Here is a 20,988-nt window from a genome sequence, read left to right on the forward strand (position 1 = left end):
CAAATCGGGCATACAAGGATTCCTCCCTTGGTTGCGACAGACCGAATGATTCTCAAATGGTTCAAGTTTGTCTGACCTTGACCGAGTCTGCATTGCAGACGACGGAAGCGTGGTAAAACCAAAGTCTTGTAAAAAAATTCGGATCGTAGCTGAAATGATGCCTGGAGAATGCAGTCAGCAAAGTCTTCCACTGACATGAGGGTTCTGAGGCCACTGGCCTGTTTGCTTCCCAATGCAGGTATGTTTAAGATCACTGCAAGAAACAACAATGGCAGTCGACACCCATGACTTGTTCAATACATCTATAGATCCTAACTTTAGACAAAATCAGTAGTTAGATAGAGTAGGCAGGTTGAGTGTTTTTGTGTGTGTGTACTCTCTCACGTAGACCATTTTGATTTCTTATGTTATTGTTTTAGCGCTAGAACTGATCGAGATCTGCTAGCCTCCGTGCAAAAGGAGCCATGAATAGTAGGCCTGCTGTTTAAAACCCACATGGCACATATAGACTAGCCTACTAGGTAGCCTACATAATAGTTTTATCAAGTTTTCACCTCAACTATCTGCATGTCTTTTCTTTTCTAACCTGTTATTTCAACGTCAAATCCCAAACACGGCAGAATAATCAATATATGAGGATTGCAGGAGCCTAATTGAGGTCTAACGAATGACGTCTCACAACGTGCGTGCATGGTCGTCCTTGGCGGTCAAGAAAGCCGCCGCAATCATTGCGCAGACGACACTTCTAGACCGCCAATATTTTTTGTGCGCATCACATGCTCCACATAAATCGGCCGGAAACGAAGCAATTGGGAAACCTGGATTGATGAAGACATTTGAATAAATCCTTGCCAAAAAATACTGCCGTCATCCTTGTTTCTCTGTTTAGTGCATAGCATACGCATACAAAAGGTGCATCAGATTTTACCCACCTGAGGTAAAACAGGCAATCCAAACTCTGGGCGATTTCGTGGATTTCCGCGAAAGCAAAGAAGAAAGAAGAAGAAAAAATTAACACCTTTAACCCAGGTGAGAGGGAGGGACAAAATAGTGTGGTTCTCTACATGCACAATGTATCTTCCACCAGAGGGGGGGGGGGGGGGGGAGGGGTTACATTCATATTTACAAGGCCAAAATGCTTCAGCTTCAGGGGGCGCGTTGCCTCCAAATCCCTACCAGGAGACCTACACAGCCAGGCCCTTAGTTAACACCAGGCGTTATTTATATAATTCCTTAAAGCTCATTCTTCCTCTTGTTTTCCCCTTCAGTATTAAGTACCGATTATTCAAATGTGTAAATAATCATAACTGAATACCAACAGAAACAAATACGTTTGTTTTGTTGTTGTTTGAATACATAGATCTATTCATAGTCCATTTCGGTAATCTTGGACTCACGAATTCCAAACGAAGAGAACTCCTAATGCAATCTAGGCCTCTAACTTAGCTCATTGACCTGCCAGTAATGTTACGCAATATGAATGAACATGATGCGTTCTAAACAAGATCATGAGGGGTTTCTTTTTCCTTATATACTTCATCCCTTCGACCTGCTTTGGGCTCAGTATATACTTTCCTTTTTCTCTAACACCAGAGTTTTGTCAGCTTCTTCTTCTTCCTCTTCTGCGTTCGTGGGCTGAAACTCCCACGTACACTCGTGTTTTTTGCACGAGTGGAATTTTACGTGTATGACCGTTTTTACCCCGCCATTTAGGCAGCCATACGCCGCTTTCGGAGGAAGCATGCTGGGTATTTTCGTGTTTCTATAACCCACCGAACTCTGACATGGATTACAGGATCTTTTTCGTGCGCACTTGGTCTTGTGCTTGCGTGTACACACGGGGGTGTTCGGACACCGAGGAGAGTCTGCACACAAAGTTGACTCTGAGAAATAAATCTCTCGCCGAACGTGGGGACGAACTCACGCTGACAGCGGCCAACTGGATACAAATCCATCGCGCTACCGACTGAGCTACATCCCCGCCCGGTCAGCAAAAACAACCTACCCCTTGAACAGAGCGTCATGGCAGAATTAACGGTGTGGCAACTCGCATGCTTTGTCGCTGCCCTACACGCCACCAGGCGTGAAAGGCAGTAAGTAAGTAAGTAAGCAACTCGCATGCAAAACTCTCATCATTAGCTTGACCCTGAGAGTAAAAAGCTCAGTAACAATTAACATACAAGAAGAAGAAGAAGAAGGGAATGACTTTAGGTAGCGAACCATCAAGCTTTTCCCTAATGGACCAAGCCGTCCGTGGGACAGAAACTTCATCATCACGGGAATGACTTTGCAAATATGTATGTGTGTGTGTGTGTGTGTGTGTGTGTGTGTGTGTGTGTGATGGCCTTAATTGTGTCAGAGACAAGCACCTTGAACATGTGACCTTGAACTTTCAGCCAAAACAGCAGCACTGGTGATCCTCAACAGGCCCTTGGAAGGAGAGATCTTAAAGCAGTTCTTCAATATCTGTAAGTTTGTGTTTTATCTATCATTTTATTTAAACGTTGAACATTGGGATTTGAATCGTCTTTGTTAAACATGTGAGTACAGTATTTTTTGGTCTTTCTATTATTTCAACTGCAATATCGCCTATGTTTCTATTGTCACAAGAAAGAATATACAATTCAATCATATCCCTCAAGCTGTTTTCTTCCAGAATTGACTACTTCCTGTTGTCTAGTATTGCGAACCAAATGGCTTCTAAACTCCAATAGAGAATTATCAGTTGGTTTGATTGAAAAAATGTGTGTTAAAACATCCTATAACCACTACTCTCCCCTGTATTTTCTCTCTGTTGCCAGAGTTCCTTCCCTTTTGTCTTTCCCCTCCATTTTCTTTTTCAACCTTGTTCTTGTTCGTTCCGTCAGTGTTGCTTTTGCTTTTCGTTGTCCTTTGTTTTGTCTGTTTCCTGATGAAGCTTTTAGTTTTATAAGCGAAAATTTTTATTGTATTGTGCTGTCCTTGTATCGGTTAGTGCAGAACTCTGTTGTTTTTCAACTTTGTTCATCTCACCACAGTCACTTTGTTGGCTCACGTAAGTGTAGCCTATGCGATCGTAACTTTGTCTGTCTGTGCGTGCGTGCGTATGTGCGTGCGTGCGTGTGTATGTCTGTGGTAGAAACTCTAACATTTGAAGACGTCACATTACATTGACGTCACATTATGACGTAAGAGGGTTAGACGTCACGCGAAGGAAGTACTGAAAGTCTCGGTCATTATTATTTTGAGCGGGCCAAGACTAGTTGGCAGTCGTGTCCCTGTAAGTAGGCTACATGCAGACAGACAGATCTAGATCTGGTGTCTCGCTTTCTTGCACAGTTTCACCTATGCTCTTTCTGTGTGTGTGTGTGTGTGTATGTGTGTGTGTGTGTGTTACTGTTTGTCGATTTCTTACGTGAGCCTTGATGGCTTCGCCTCTTGTTGTTTAGATTTTGACAAATGTGTGACAACCTTGTAATTCTATTGAGGAAAACTATAGTGACCATCCAAGGGGCAAGCGGTGGCTATGGAATGATGATTATAATATTACAGAAAAAACCCTCATTGGGAGTGGTTGCTACGATCAGATGGTCGCATCCAAGAGGTGCAGGTCTCAAGGGCAGACTCGACTGTACTTTAAAACTGTTGGGTAAGTGGACATTTTAATCAAAAGTAATTCACACAACTTCTTTTGTTTTGGAGTGTTGTAGTCTTGTTAGTTTTATTTTGTTGCAGCGCTGTTCAAGGCAGTGACGGATGGAGGCATCAACCGCCTGTTCACGTGTTTTGACGGCCAGCAAGACAAATACATCCCTGACCTCATCACTGGCGACTTTGACTCCGCAACCCGCCCTGTACTGGACTTCTACCAGCAGCAAGTACATAGTGGATTTTTTTACACAGTACAACACTCCTTTTATGATTCACCATTGTTAGACTTTATATTCGGGGGGGGGGGGGGGGGGGGGGGGGGGTGGTGGTGGGGTGCAATCATGCTGTTTTTGTGGAAGAAGAGGGGCAAAGTTATTCAAGGACATGATGAGATCAGGACAGACAATAAACTAGCTAGTCACCTTTAGATTAGTGAGTTGAAGGTTGAAAATTGTATCATTGATTTCTAGTTTTGTAAAATCCAGTTTGAGATTATTAAGATGTGTACTTACACACACACACACACACGCATGTACGTGTACATGTGTCAAAACTGTAAAAGTGTGTATTGTTCTGCGGTGTAACTTGTAAAGCATTTGCATGTGTCTTCACACTTCACACTTCACACTTCACACTTTCATTCAGTCCAAAGACACACAGGAATTTACGGGATGCCACCTTGAGTTTAACCCGAACTTTACAAACTCCAAACTTGATGCAGGTACAAGAACGAGAGGCCTCATGCAGGTACAAGAAGGAGAGGCCTCATGCACACATGATAAGATGGCAACTCTCTTATTGCCTGACATTTTCTCATTCGCGCCCTTTCTAGTGACTTTGATTGGTTGCTATGACATCGTTTGTAAACAGCGTTGACCAATGACTGTGATTGCAGTCAGTGTCCATTATGAACACACCAGACCAGGACGAGACAGACTTCACCAAGTGTCTCCGGATCACGGTCGACAAGACAAAACATCTCCCTGTAAGTGAATAACATGTGTGTGTATGTTAGTATTTGTGTGTGAGTGTGTGAATGAGTTTCTGTGTGTGTGTGTGTGTGATGTGTGCCTCGTGTGTGTGTGTGTGTGTGATGTGTGCCTCGTGTGAACATGTGTGCCTCATATGTATGTGTGTGTGGTGTGTGCCTCATATGTGTGTGGGTGTGGGTGTTTTCATGTGTATGTGTGTGTATCGGTATGTGAACACAGCTGCCTGTTCCAGTTAAGAGACACTGACCTTCTTACCCGGGGTCAATGACCGAGTTTTACCTGAGAGGAAACTGTTTCTTTCACAACATGTGAAAGTCTCTCAAGGACTGGTCAGCGGAGAAAAAAATAAGAGAGGGGGTGAAGTGAAGTGAATAGCGCAGAGAGGAGGGAGAGGTGGGGGTGGGTAGCTATGCTGATCGCTGATGCAATCGCCAGCAGCTAGTGGCGCTGGAGGGGTGATGACACGGTCAAGTGAGACCGAGGGGGGTAGCTGTCTAGCCAATGTATTTGGGCTTGATTGGTGGCAGTCCTGAGTCCTTCTCAAAGTGGGGGGGAGGGGGGTGAGTGGACAGCAGAGAAGTGACAGATTTTGAGATCGCCCGCAAGAGATCTTTGTTCGCCGGCTGTTCCGATTGACTGTGTTGCCTAACAACTTTGTGCTTCAGCGAATTTTGAACCGGGCGATTTCAGAGAAATGTTGAACTCGCCCCACGCGATTTGAACCGGCCCGGGGCGGTTGGGCGACCGCTAGGTACAGGCCTGATGTGAGTGTTTAAACTAAATTACTTTGAGTATGTGTGTGTGTGGACAACTTGTGGTAGGCAGCAAGGGGGGGGGGGGGGGGGAATTGGATCATTACTACGATAACATTGTTTTGTTTGCACACATACTGTTTTCTCTGTGCCAGGTGGACCAGTACCTTGTACTGGGCAGACTGGACCATCACTACGCTAACATTGCTTGTGCACTTACTGTTTTTGTTGTACCAGGTGGACCAATACCTCATTGTGGGCAGCATGGGGGGCCGACTGGACCATCACTATGCCAACGTGGCCACGCTGTTCAAGGCCATCACCATCACCCCCCGCCCTGTCTACCTCATCTCCTCCGGCAACCTGGCCTGCCTCCTGCCGCCGGTAAACGCCTTGATCTGTGTGTGTGTGTGTGGTGTGTGTTGTGTGTGTTGAGTATGTGTGTGTTGAGTATGTGTGTGTTGTGTTGTGTGTGTGTGTTGTGTGTGTTGTGTGTGTGTGTTGTGTGTGTGTGTTGTGTGTGTGTGTTGTGTGTGTGTTGTGTGTGTGTGTGTGTTGTGTGTGTGTTGAGTGTGTGTGTGTTGTGTGTTGTGTGTGTGTTGTGTTGTGTGTTGTGTGTGTGTTGTGTGTGTGTACAGACCATGCACTGTTGTTTGTCTGTGGACATGCAATAATTCTTTTGATGTGACAGAGATGTCTGAGCAGATGCTGGTATACCGAGACTTGATGCCTTTGCTTTACCTTCAGTTGTTCAATAGAAACTGTGTCTGAGAATGTTCACCAAGGCTCTGTTTGATGTCTGTCTGTTTGTTTAGACAATTTTCTTTTTCTTCTTCTTCCAATTCATTAACTGGGTACATGTACTTTTTTTGAAGGCGAAGGGAAGAAGGCGTTATATGTGGAAGGTTTTGTCATTCTCATTTAACTCTTTTGCTGCGCGTCTAAATTTCCCCTGTGTTCCCTGCCAGCGCGCTATTTAGAGCCATTTTGAAAAAATTATTAAAAATCAACAACACAAGATAACCTTACATACCTTTATGTTTTTGCAAAGTTTGGAACTTACTCTTTTAGAAAATTAATGAAACATTTGAAAGTACATACCTTTTGTTGTCTTCATATCCAGGCAAAATATCCAATTTGAAGCAACAAAAAAACTTGTTACGTCATGGGTTCATCATACACAATGTCATGATCGACACTTGCATTGCCCGAATCATCACCCAAATGATCGTCCATTGGCACAAACTCGTCACCAGAATCTAAAATATCATCTCCACTATCATCATCACTGAGGTCAAGATCAGAACCGTACTGAATAACAAGTTCTAGCACTCTTTTCAAGTTACTACGTCTCAGCAGAACGATCCGCCATCTTGGAAAAGTCAAAACACGTGGGTCGCACACCGTCAACAAAATTTAATAAATCCCAACAATTGAAGGGAAGGAACTGTTTACAGTGAATGGTACCACTGTAGACAGATAGAAGTTCATTGCAGGGGTTGTTTCCCTTGGTCAGCAGGACCGTTTACACCGTTAAAAATTCGTGATATCCGTCGGAACTCAAGTACCGGCACACAGCCAACGCTAAACACAAGTGTCGGAATTCCAGTTCCGACACGCAGCGAATGAGTTAAACATTCTTTTGGAGCCTCTGTTTTGGGGGTCACCTAGTTCCCAGAAGGTGCTCTTGTTGTCAGTTAATTCTTGTGTCAGTGATTACTAATGGTCGGTGGTATTCCTGTATACATGTAGGGCAAGACCGTCATTCAAGCTGACACAGGATTGGAGGATGACTGGTGCGGCTTGATTCCCATGGGATGTCGATGTGATCATGTGACTACAACAGGCCTCAAATGGAATCTTAGTAAGTTCACTCTGAGATGCGTGTGTGTTTGTACGTAGGGCTGGGGACGGGGACATGTGTCATGATGTGTCAGCTAGTGCTAGATGTAGGGTTGGGGATGGGGACATGTCATGATGTGTCAGCTAGTGCTAGATGTAGGGTTGGGGACGGGGATATGTGTCATGATGTGTCAGCTAGTGCTAGATGTAGGAAGGACTTTTTTGCTATTAGCTAACTTCCTCTAAACATGCTTCTTCTTCTTCTTAATGGTTTCAACGTGAGGGCGTAAAACAACATTATCATTAAATCATTAAATGACAATGTATCGATTGGATATTGGATTTCCCTTCTTTGAGCCATGTGACGTCAGAGGCCTACAAAACTTCATATTTGGGCGTTTCAGGTTGACCAAAACTTTAAAGGAACTACAAAACACACGTCATGTGTTTGATTGCATGTGTGTGTGCTGTTCAATGTCAAAACAACAACAAAGTCAGTACATGACGTGTGTTTTGTAGTTCCTTTGAAGTTTCGGTCAACCTGAAACGCCCAAATATGAAGCTTATGTGTTTGATTGCATGTGTGTGTGTGCTCGTTCAATCGTCAAAACAACAACAAAGTCATAGTACCTGAAAGGAATTCGATCGATACATAAATGTTATTTGCGTTTTTGACCAAAATATGACATTTTACACAGATCGAGACAGTCATTGTTCTCCGAGACCGCGCTAGCGGTTGAGGTGAACAATGACTGTCTCGATCTGTGTAAAATGTCATATTTTGGTCAAAAACTCAAATAACGTATATTATCTAACAGCTAATACTCTTTTCTTCTCTCTCTGTTTGTTGATCTGTTTGTGTGTTTGTGAGCAATTACCATAAAGAAGATCTGTATCCACTGACACAACTTTGTCCCTCAAGTATTCTAAACAAAATAAAAACAAACTGAAGAATGTGCTACAATTGTTCAAAAGCATATTGCTTATTGGTCTGCAAATGAATATGTTGTAAATGATTGTGAAATTGCTTAAATGAAAGTTGTGTGGACTATTTTCTCAGGATGACCAGCTGTTAGCCTTGTCTCTTTGTAAGTGAGATAATGTACAGTGTGTTGGCATGAAAGTAAACAGTTCCTTTATCCTACATATGTGAGAGAGACCACCCATTAGATAACTAAACCATATACTAACCGTGTGTATAATCAGGTAAATGAGGTCGTGTCAAACTAGTCTGGCAGGGACCTAATTTTCCACTGCTCATCAGGTACAAAATAACGGAGACAAACGTCATTCTAGGAACACCTTTGCGCTTGCCGTTTCCCCTGGAAGAATTTTGAGAACGTACACGTCACGCTAAACTTTCTGGAGTGACATCTTTTTGCTTTGACGTCAAAGATTGCACGAGGCTTTGGAAGAGACCAAGGTTCCATAAGACGTGTCTTCAATTTGGACGCTTTGACTGTGGGGCGTTTGGAAAATCTGATTTGACACAGCAAGCCATGTAGTATTCTCTTTGTACACACTAACGTAACATCTGGTGTTGACTTCTTCAGGTGACCAGCCGTTAGCGTTCGGTGAGCTGGTCAGCACGTCCAACACGTACAGCGCACAGCAGGTTACTGTGGAGACAGACCAGCCATTGCTTTGGACCATGGGATACCGTTTTTCGGAACAGGCTAGCGAGGAGACCGGATAGGACCATGGGATACTGTTTTCTGGAACAGGCTTAACAAGGGAAGGGATAGGACCATGGGATACTGTTTTCTGGAACAGGCTTAATGAGGGAAGGGATAGGACCATGGGATACTGTATTCTGGAACAGGCATAATGAGGGAAGGGATAGGACCATGGGATACTGTTTTCTGGAACAGGCTTAATGAGGGAAGGGATAGGACCATGGGATACTGTATTCTGGAACAGGCATAATGAGGGAAGGGATAGGACCATGGGATACTGTTTTCTGGAACAGGCTTAATGAGGGAAGGGATAGGACCATGGGATACTGTTTTCTGGAACAGGCTTAATGAGGGAAGGGATAGGACCATGGGATACTGTTTTCTGGAACAGGCTTAACGAGGGAAGGGATATGACCATGGGATACTGTTTTCCGGAACAGGCTTAACAAGGGAAGGGATAGGACCATGGGATACTGTTTTCTGGAACAGGCATAATGAGGGAAGGGATAGGACCATGGGATACTGTTTTCTGGAACAGGCTTAATGAGGGAAGGGATAGGACCATGGGATACTGTTTTCTGGAACAGGCTTAACGAGGGAAGGGATAGGACCATGGGATACTGTTTCTGGAACAGGCTTAATGAGGGAAGGGATAGGACCATGGGATACTGTTTTCTGGAACAGGCTTAATGAGGGAAGGGATAGGACCATGGGATACTGTTTTCTGGAACAGGCATAATGAGGGAAGGGATAGGACCATGGGATACTGTTTTCTGGAACAGGCATAATGAGGGAAGGGATAGGACCATGGGATACTGTTTTCTGGAACAGGCTTAATGAGGGAAGGGATAGGACCATGGGATACTGTTTTCTGGAACAGGCTTAATGAGGGAAGGGATAGGACCATGGGATACTGTTTTCTGGAACAGGCTTAATGAGGGAAGGGATAGGACCATGGGATACTGTTTTCTGGAACAGGCTTAACGAGGGAAGGGATAGGACCATGGGATACTGTTTTCTGGAAAAGGCTTAACGAGGGAAGGGATAGGACCATGGGATACTGTTTTCTGGAACAGGCTTAACGAGGGAAGGGATAGGACCATGGGATACTGTTTCTGGAACAGGCATAATGAGGGAAGGGATAGGACCATGGGATACTGTATTCTGGAACAGGCTTAATGAGGGAAGGGATAGGACCATGGGATACTGTTTTCTGGAACAGGCATAATGAGGGAAGGGATAGGACCATGGGATACTGTTTTCTGGAACAGGCTTAACGAGGGAAGGGATAGGACCATGGGATACTGTTTTCTGGAACAGGCTTAACGAGGGAAGGGATAGGACCATGGGATACTGTTTTCCGGAACAGGCTTAACGAGGGAAGGGATAGGACCATGGGATACTGTCTGCCCTGAACATGTTCAACGGGGAAAAGAAATCCAGTTCCTTCCTGAGTCAACTATGATGATCTGTCAAGGCTTTCACGTGTGATCAGAGCTTTCTTTCACTTGGATGTGTACACAAAATCAGCACTCTGACAGCTTTCTTTACAGAATGGAAATATTTTGCAAAATGATTTGGTCTTGCAGATGGACCTTGATGTTAGGTATAAAATGAATTCAGCCAAAAGTATTATTATTTTTTTATATTTTTTATTTTTATTTATATATTTTTTTTAAATCATACAAAGCCGGGTTTTCCCATGTAACATGCCCCTAATGGCTTTGCCGTGAGGGCGTAACACTTACATTTTCTAGTCCCATTCTACACAGGAACCAGCCAGGCTGTTGATTATTGGTATGTGTCCAAGTGGAAGGATGTGTGTAGCTGATGTGAAAGTCTGGCCAGATCCAGGGCGACTTGCACCATGGTCTAGGGCGACTTGCACCATGGTCTAGGGCGACTTGCACCATGGTCTAGGGCGACTTGCACCATGGTCTAGGGCGACTTGCACCATGGTCTAGGAGGAAGGAAGATGTCTTGGTTGGTGTCATGTGACCAGCCAGCAGCGATGACTTCAACAGACATTGCCATTGATCGAGCAGCTTACATGTTCATCTGGATATCATCATCCTTTCATTTTTCTACTGCAGTATTCTGGTGCCATTGTAAATTGTACATGACTCAATATGCATGGTAGTCAATAAAACTGGGTATTTTTTCAAAGGGATAGCTGCCTTAGGCATGACTGAAAGCCCTAGGGACTCCGTGCACCTTCAGTATTCTGGTGCCATTGTACATTGTACATGATTCTCACTTTATTTTCTAATTGAGAAGTTTGTCCTTAATATCTTTTTCTATGCAAAAATATGCTGCCTTTAGTTGCCCATGAAAGGGATAGTAATGATCGAAATGCCAAAGTTTACAGTGACGCTATCAAATGTGTATGAGGCAATTGGTATCCGCTGGGAGGACATGTTATGCCAATAAGGTTCAGCGTTTATACTTTTGAAATACCTTACAAAAAATAAGAGAGAAAAGAAATTAAATGAAATACAGTCTAACCCTTTTGATTTTTCTGTGCTTGTTTGTCTTTATACCTCTAATTCTATAGAGTTTGGGGAGCACATTTTGAGAGGTTTAAAATGGTTGTTTTGTATTCTTGAACTTGGTTGTATAACACATTTTTGCTTTCATTTTAAGAAAACCATGGTATTTTTAAGATGTTGATAAAGCAGAGTTATACTTTACAAGAGTGATTGATATTCCTTGTCTTGCGATGAGAACAGCTGACGTAGAAGGGACATCACTCTGTCGGGGATAAGTTAGCGTCAATCACACAGGGAGATGACTATACATGTTTTGCCGTCTTCCTTAGTTCCTATTTTTAAAATAAAATAAAATAAACTGACGGGAGTTATGGTAGTGTTCTCACTTGATTCTAAGGAATGTATGCAGGTGTGTGTGAATGTGCTCGGAAGCGAGAGGTTGCGAGTTCGACCCTGGGTCAGGGCGTTAGCAATTTTCTCCCCCCTTTCCTAACCTAGATGGTGGGTTCAAGTGCTAGTCCTTCGGAGGAGACGAAAAACCGAGGTCCCTTTGTGTACACTACATGGGGGTGTGCACGTTAAAGATCCCACGATTGACAAAAGGGTCTTTCCTGGCAAAATTGTATAGGCATAGATAAAAAAAATGTCCACCAAAATACCCGTGTGACTTGGAATAATAGGCCGTGAAAAGTAGGATATGCGCCGAAATGGCTGCGATCTGCTGGTCGATGTGAATGTGTGATGTATTGTGTAAAAAAATTCCATCTCACACGGCATAAATAGATCCCTGCGCCTTGAGTCCGAGTCTGGAGATACGCGCGCGCGACATGACTTCATATAATAATAATTTACTACTGTACTTGAAATCACTTTTTTAGGCTTTAAACCTCATGAATTATGACAACCATAATTTTAATGTTTCCTCTCTAGTTGTTACAGAACTTGCTTTCTGTTCAATGTTGTTAGAATATAAGTACCGGTATCTGTGAAAAAGGGACTGACAGTTACACTGGCCACACAATTTTCCTTAGGCTCTCTAGGTTGGGGTGTCTCCATCAACACAACTTGGGAGTTTTGAGGGGGATAATAGGGGAAGGGGTGATTTTTCATGGACTTTATTGCCAAGCCTGTTGAGGAAAGAAACATTGTATAACAGTCATGAAGCTGAACTGATCAGTTACTTAATGGTTTGCTAGTCATGAAGCTGAACTGATCAGTTACTTAATGGTTTGCTAGTCATGAAGCTGAACTGATCAGTTACTTAATGGTTTGCTAGTCATGAAGCTGAACTGATCAGTTACTTAATGGTTTGCTTGTTTCTCTCTACAAGGAATACATACACACACACTCACACGCACACACACACACACACATACACACACACACATACACACACACACACGCACACACACACACACACACACACTCACACGCACACACACATACACACACACACATACACACACGCACACACACACACACACACACACACATGTGCGTGCACACATACACAAACACATGTGCGCGCTCACATACACACATACACAAACACATGTGCGCGCTCACATACACATGTGCGCGCTCACATACACACACACACATGTGCGTGCACACATACACAAACACATGTGCACGCTCACATACACAAACACATGTGCGCGCTCACATACACATGTGCGCGCTCACATACACACACACACACACACGTGCGTGCACACATACACAAACACATGTGCACGCTCACATACACAAACACATGTGCGCGCTCACATACACACACACACAGAGAACAAAATCAACTTTTTTCCCATTCTTATATTTCAGCAAGGTTAAAAAAAATCATGAGAAAATCTGACAGCAAAATGAGATGACAAAGTAAAGTTCCAAACAGTACATACATTAACATACATTATGCAGAACGAGTTCCAAGCTCTAACTAGTCTATGAATTAGTGGCAGCAATGTTACAAAGGTAGGGTTTAGGTCAGAAACATCACAACGACCCGTCACTTGACCGATGAGATATTCAAAATGAATGGATCAGTCCACTGCAATCTTGTCTGGCTCCAAGAAATTCAATCTGTCACTTTCCAGCTAGCATGGGTAACTTTCCAGCTAGCATGGGTCACTTTCAAAGCTAGCATGGGTCACTTTCAAGCTAGTATGAGTATGGGTCCATTTCAAGCAAGTATGGGTCCATTTCAAGCTAGCATGGGTCACTTTCAAGCAAGCATGGGTCACTTTCAAGCTAGCATGGGCCAATTTCAAGTGTTCAGGTGTAACTGACTCGTGTCGGAAGCCTGGCTTATAACCCTGCCATGGGACAAAGGCAGCTGTGGTACAGCGTTTTGATTTTTAGTTCATACAAAAATAATTTTCTGGAAGTCTTCGGTCAACATCAATTATATGTCTTTTTTTCTTTCCTATGTTTTATTTAGTACTTCATTTTGAAACATGTGTAGACTTATTTCATATTTATTTATTATACGTTACATTTATTTGTACAATTTTGTCGAATATATTGATTTAATTCATGGTAAGCGAATGCCAATTTCTCCTTGACTTATGAATGCCAATGTTCATTTTCAACTGATGGGCTGTGATGTTCTGGAGTTTATATGACAAATTTCCCAAAAAGCCTACACATTTTGAGACACTGATAAATACAGCTTAAGCAAATTTCTTTTTATTCAGCTAGTATATTGGAAACTCCAGCAAATGTTACATAATGTCAAGTCATTTCTCGGTTTTGAATGCATGGCTATAATTGCAGCAGGCAGGTACGTGTTTTCGTGAAACAAGCCACTTTCACTCTGTAACGCAACATTCAGCCTTCAACAGTTATTTTCACAGGATTAAGCAAAACTACAGAATAAGAGCACGAAAAAATTCAGTGTGAATATGTTACAACGTTACATGTGTGCAGAATCAAGGCAATTCAGTACATGAAACATTTCCATTGTGGCACAGAAATAGTGACAAAGTTTAACAAGGTGAAGGAAAGAAGCGTACATGCTTCTCGGATAAACACGACAAGTTACACGAATAACGTATCACACGCATGTTATTTAATTTCCTTGCACCAACATACACTCAAAACACTCATCCCTCATAACGTAACGGAAAGCATGAAAATAGCATATCAATCGAGCAGAGAGAGGGCGTAGTTATATAACAGAATCACATGCAAGTTAAGTAGCCATGTTATAAACAAAAACAATTTTGATAAATACACAACTTTCCCATAACAGCATTTAATTCAGACCATGATTTTACAGGTACCAACGTCTTATAAAAAGTAAGCATACATCTCCCACAAACAGAACACAATATGTTGAAAGCATTGAGTGCTACGTGTGTGATGCACAACACTATTCACGCTACGCTGAAACACCCAGTAGTTTTCAGTGAGTGCTCCCACAGCATGCATACACTAGAAACACTATTCACGGTACGCTGAAACACCCGTTAGTTTTCACTGAGTGCTCCCACAGCATGCATACACTAGAAACACCAAAGCGAGCAAAGAAGCAAACAGGCTTTCAAAGGCAGAAAGGGGTGGACATACGACCGACATAAACAGTCCTACATATAAATGACAAGACTGACAAATACTTCAGACACACTCACCCACTTTTCTTTATTTGGTGTTTAACGTCGTTTTCAACCACGAAGGTTATATCGCGACGGGGAAAGGGGGAGAGATGGGATAGAGCCACTTGTCAATTGTTTCTTGTTCACAAAAGCACTAATCAAAAAATTGCTCCAGGGGCTTGCATCGTTGTACAATATATTACCTTACTGGGAGAATGCAAGTTTCCAGTACAAAGGACTTAACATTTCTTACATACTGCTTGACTAAAATCTTTACAAACATTGACTATATTCTATGCAAGAAACACTTAACAAGGGTAAAAGGAGAAACAGAATCCGTTAGTCGCCTCTTACGACATGCTGGGGAGCATCGGGTAAATTCTTCCCCCTAACCCGCGGGGGGAACTCACCCACTAATGAGAAAAAAAGAAAAAAAAAGTCTTATCAACAGAGCGTTGTTGTGTCTGTGTGTGCTCATTGCCACTTGTTCATGTTACTCACTGATGAGAAACATGTTACTCACTGATGAGAACAGGGTCCCCACTGGTTTTTAGAAACAAAATTCCATGACTTTTCTATGACTTTCCATGAGCCTCAATAACATTTTCCATGACTAGATCCACAGGTCGCCATTTCCGAACACGCAAACTTTTTACGTCTTGTCACTGCCAGTTTTGACACTGGCTTGCTTTGCACTGAATTTGAGTCAGTTTCTACGCAGTGTCTCTTCGACAAGCAAGTCAAGCATTTGCTACGCAGTCAGATTATCGGTAATGTTTGCTGGTCCTGTCATTTCACTAAACTGGACCACAGGCGGAAGGTATCGTTCACTGGACCACTGGCTGGGCGACGAAAATAGGCGTGCTAAAGGTTAATTTTTTTTCTTTCTTATTTTTGTTAAATTCCATGACTTTCCATGACTTGAATTGAAATTCCATGACTTTCCAGGCCTGGAAAATTAAAAATCAAATTCCATGACTTTCCAGGTTTTCCATGACCTGTACGAACCCTGTGAGAAACATCATGTTACTCACTGATGAGAAACATGAACAAGTGGCAATGAGCACACACAGACACAACAACGCTCTGTTGATAAGACTTTTTTTTCACAAAGTGTTTCTTTTTTTGCTTCATTAGTGTTGGCAATTGAAATAAAAAATAAGAAACTCCAGATGTTCTACCGTCCAAATCGTATTTTACTGACTCCTCTTAACTATAGCAACAGCCACAAAAACAAATCTCAATAATCTATGCAAAAAAGTGTACTAAGTTCTAGTCCACACAAGGCATGAATAAAATTAAAATCAAAGTACAAGACTTCACTACATATACAAGGGGAAATAAGGGGAAATAAGGCAAAACAATTATTGCTATCAGAATTTACTGAGATATAAATCAAATACTTTAAATTCAAACACCGCAAAAGCAGTTCCAAATAAATAAGCTGGAATGGTTAAGAATACCTGTTTTTGTTTTGAAACAAATTTCCCCTGTATAGTTGCGGCCCTGTGATATTTTCTTACCAGAACAAACAACACAATATCTCTCATTCTCATCTCAGTCGTGCTTTTTGTTCAGAGTTACAAAAATGAAATATTTAGCGATGATTGGAATAAAAAATGAACACATGCAGACTAAATTCCATTCACACGTGAAAAGCATTCAACGATACACATATCTGAGGAGATGAAAGTCTCACATTTCTTTGATCTCTACAGGCAGTGCAACAGAACTCCAGCTGTTAACATGAGTGGAATGTACAAGTTTAGCCTCTACTCACTTCCATAAATAAGACGCTGCATGCATAACAAAAGTTTTACACCATTGCAGGGGTAGCCAAAGTGAAGAAAATGTACACACGTCTTGTGGGTAAGGATGCAACAAATCAACGGGGTGGAAGGGGACGGAGAATGTATGAAAACAACACGTGTGCAAAATGTGTTGTTTGAACACAGCAGAAACAAAGGCATACAGTTCTTGGTACGGGACAGAGAGAAAGCTCTAGCGTCTAGTATTCATGGGTTAACACAGGCATACAAGCCACAGCAGGAATAAGAATCACTTTCAACAAACGAACCAACGAGCAAAACAAGCGTAGGTATCACTATCAAAGCACACTACCACCTCCTACCATTTTTAACATGAAAGTTTTTTTCTAACAATGACTATGTACATGCGAAAAACAAAAAGGACCAACCATCCAGGCAGATCACAAACTATACAGTCCAGAGGGAAGAGAAATAATCTTCAACTGATACAAATCTTGGATCATAATCTTTACAATAGTGAATAGTGAAATCGTCAAGTCTTCATTTTATTTGTCCATGATTGATTTCTTCCTTGTAACACAAAATAGTCCACTCATATTACTGACCACAACCAGTGTGTCTCTCTCAAACGGTATCCCTAGAAACCACAAATACCGCTAATTTCCATTATCTGCTATTTTTTTTTCTTTCTTGAACGTCAACATCCTATATCCACAATTCTTCTTGCGCACTTGCATAGGTAGCTTTTTCAGATCCAGTTTATGTATAAATACGTTAAAGTGCAAACATTAGGTGCAGAGGGACAGGCAGAGAAAGTCCAGTTATACAGTGACCACTGAGTGAAGGGGGGGTGGGGGCAGAATTAAAGTGACCACCGCCCATCCAGCACTGTTCAGACTGACCACAGAGAGGGATGAGCTAGGGTGGGTGGAGAAGGGGTATTAGGGGTGGAGATACTGATAGGAGTGAAGTCCAATCATACAGTGACTACCGCCCACCCCACAGGGGATTCAGGCAAGCAAATGGCAGTGTTACGTCAACTAGCTATTTCCTGCAGCTAAATCATCACACATGCTCGCTAACAACGTGTATCAACACGCCGCTCGTTAGTGACTGGTGTACAATCATCACATATCAGTTTGCTAAATCAGCATCTCGTAATACCATAAAAAAAAAGATTTATCTAATCACAGATGTGTACATCTAACACACTTACCTACAAGTTGCTGAGTATATGTTCACCGAACACGCGTAGGATGAGACAAAACCATAATACTATACTGCCGAACTAGAAAAGCTGGGGGAAAATACAGAATACATAAACAAACACTCTCCATCGAACAAGATCTGAGATGAAACGCATCATGATAAAAACACACACACACAAAATGTTAACTTCATCCTAGCAGCAGTAATCAATACAGTGGAACCCCCCTTTTAAGACACCCCCCAAATGTAAGACTCCCACCTTTTTAAGACCTTGTGTTCTCAGACTTTCTGTTTATAACCTCTGTAAAACTACCCCCATTTTAAGACTCCCACCTTTTTAAGACCTTGTGTTCTCAGACTTCCTGTTTTTAACCTCTGTATAATTACCCCCATTTTAAGACTCCCTCCTTGTTAAGACCCAATTCTCTCAGATTTTTGGATGTCTTGAAAGGGGGTTCCAGTGTATCACGAAGCAAAGTAACCATGTAGCTATGACACTGATATGGTTTCTGGGAGCACCCCTTCCCTGCGTCTCAAACAACAAAAATTGGATTAAGATACGTTATAAATATGTCTGAGGCATGAAATACAACTAGTGTACGATACATACAGGTGTGAATCATGAAGTGCACCTGATTTAGTGTAGAGGAATGGGGTGGGGCTCGCTCAAAATCATGAAGTGCCCCTGATTTAGTGTAGAGGAATGGGGTGGGGCTCGCTCAAAATCATGAAGTGCACCTGATTTAGTGTAGAGGAATGGGGTGGGGCTCGCTCAAAATCATGGATCATGTCATACAGTTTACAAAAGCTTGGTCAGAACCATTCACCCAAACAGACGTAGAGTTTTGTTTGTAAGTATCGTGAGCGGCGTACTTGAAAGGTAAAATGTCCTCAGGAAAATATGGGGGTGGCGGGTGACTGAATGAAGGGTGGGGGCGTTGTTATGGTGATATTATTCTGGTCAAACCAACTTATTGCTTACGTACAAAGCTAAAAACCCTTCCTCTCCCTCAAAGGTAAGGCATTGTTTGCAACATAAATCATCAGTGACGAACACAGCCCAATATTCTACATAGCATCAACATTCTGCTCCAAACAGCCACAATAAAGGTCAGCAAAGTGAACAGTCCCATTTTCTGCAAAATATCCGTGCTGTCTCTGTCTACTCTGAGCACCAAGAGCAGCCCTCAGTGAAGTGATGCTCTTGTCTCCTATATTCTTACTGTTTGTTCTTTTTCCATAGCAAACGGTATTTCTTTCTGAAGCAAATTCTGTATTTCTTTCCATAGAAAACTCTGTATTTCCCTCCATAGCAAATTCCACATTTCTTTCCATAGCAAACTCTGTATTTGATATCTTTCAAACTGTACAGAATGAATTGTTTCTCTCAACCGAATAGCTGCCAATCTGTCACCTGCATTCCATAGTGTACTGTCATACCCCCACCCATATCCTGCGTTCACACAGTACGGGTAGCTGTACCAGCCGACCAGCTGTGTTCAGAATCTTGTTGCATGCAATCTATACTGTTTCGTACCCACCCCCACCCATCCCTATTCATATTCTGCATTTCCACTGCACAAGTAGCTGTGTTGAGACAACAGTCTAGGTAGCTGTGTTCACACCAGCTGCGTTCAGAGTGTGTGTGTTCAGAAGTCATCCATCTGTGGGTTGTGCAGCATCTTGATGATGGCCTTGGTGGCGGCGGCAGCGGCGAGGGCAGCGTAAGGCTTCCACTCCTTGTTGTGCATGCCGTTGATGTAGTCGGACACGCCGCGCACGAACATAAAGCTGTCCTTGCGGTTCCCCACGATGGATTCCAGCACCTGGTCGAACTCTGAGTCGCACGCCGCGATCTTGTAGCGGCTGGCGAAGTCGTGGCGAGACACCTCGTTGCGTACCGGTCGCCCCGCCCCCATCACGCCGAAGTGAACAGAGGGTATGTCTAAACGACGGGGGACGCCATTGGGCGGCTCTGGGTGTTGCACCTCGATCACCTGGTGACAGAGAGGGAAACGTTACTGCAGGGTTCAGCCTGGGAGAAAAAGGCTATGCATCATTTGACCTCACTCAGCGACATTCTGATGGGACAAAGTCAAAGGTCTGAAGCCAGAGAGGTCAAAAATGACCCCCCCACCATTTGTTGTTGTTGTTGATGTTGTGTAAAGAAACTTAATGGTGGTGCCACCAGAACTTAGAATTTACCAGTGTGTCATGTTACCCAATTGTGTGTGTGTTTTTGTGTGCGCATGCGTGCGTGTGTATGGATTCCCTGTGTCGGCATCCGTGTGTCTGGGAAGGAATTTCTCATGGGCTGTTTTCAGATTATAAGTCCCAAAGGTGAAATGCGCATTACTGGTTTGTTCAAATGAACGGAGGGCACGACGAAATGACACGGGGTACTATTCAAAGGCTCTCGATACTGAACCACAATCATCAAACAAACAGGCACATTCTCTCCCTTACCTGGTTACCTCATCAACATGTAAAACCTTCTACACATAATCTCAGATACCAGGTATGCAAACAAGCAGAACCCACATTTTGAGGTTGCAGTGCATAGCGCTGTCTTGATCCTGTCAAAACAACAAACAGAACCCACATTTTGAGGTTGCAGTGCATAGCGCTGTCTTGATCCTGTCAAAACAACAAAACAGGCACTGCACTGGGTGCTGCTTAAACTCATTATTTCTTCTTCTTTGTTCGTGGGCTGAAACTCCCACGTTCACTCATATTTTTTCACGAGTGGGTTTTTACATGTATGGCTGTTTTTACCCCGCCATTCGGGGGAAGCATGCTGGGTATTTTTGTGTTTCTATAACCCACCGAACTCTGACATGGATCCTTTCTGTGCGCACCTTGTCTTGTGCTTGTGTGTACACACGAAGGGGGGTAAGGCACAAGCAGGTCTGCACATAACTTGACCTGGGAGATCGGAAAAAATCTCCACCTTTATCCCACCAGGCAGCCGAGAGTTCAACACAAGACCTTCCGATTAGGAGGCCGATGTTTTATCCACTACGCCAATGTGCCCGT

General features: G+C 42.9%; 2 protein-coding genes across 4 annotated transcripts in view; one reads left to right on the plus strand and one right to left on the minus strand.

The window, feature by feature from the left end:
- The first annotated feature begins 71 nt into the window (after nt 1-71).
- Nucleotides 72-11,753, plus strand: LOC138946991 (thiamine pyrophosphokinase 1-like). Its single transcript, XM_070318412.1, has 7 exons — nt 72-238; nt 2,397-2,468; nt 3,715-3,857; nt 4,526-4,615; nt 5,612-5,758; nt 7,127-7,238; nt 8,770-11,753. Exons 1-7 carry the CDS (start codon nt 169-171, stop codon nt 8,910-8,912), a joined length of 777 nt encoding a protein of 258 aa, XP_070174513.1. The 5' UTR covers nt 72-168; the 3' UTR covers nt 8,913-11,753.
- A 1,425-nt stretch (nt 11,754-13,178) lies between these two features.
- The window catches only part of LOC138946992 (uncharacterized), a 54,700-nt gene continuing 46,890 nt past the window's right edge, over nt 13,179-20,988 (minus strand). For all 3 annotated transcript variants that reach the window (XM_070318415.1, XM_070318414.1, XM_070318413.1), the window contains one exon: nt 13,179-19,949. In XM_070318415.1, coding sequence (XP_070174516.1) covers nt 19,602-19,949 — 348 coding nt within the window. In that variant the 3' untranslated portion in view covers nt 13,179-19,601. The remainder of the gene's footprint in view (nt 19,950-20,988) is intronic.

Source organism: Littorina saxatilis, linkage group LG14, assembly GCF_037325665.1.
Source record: "Littorina saxatilis isolate snail1 linkage group LG14, US_GU_Lsax_2.0, whole genome shotgun sequence".
Taxonomy (NCBI): domain Eukaryota; kingdom Metazoa; phylum Mollusca; class Gastropoda; order Littorinimorpha; family Littorinidae; genus Littorina; species Littorina saxatilis.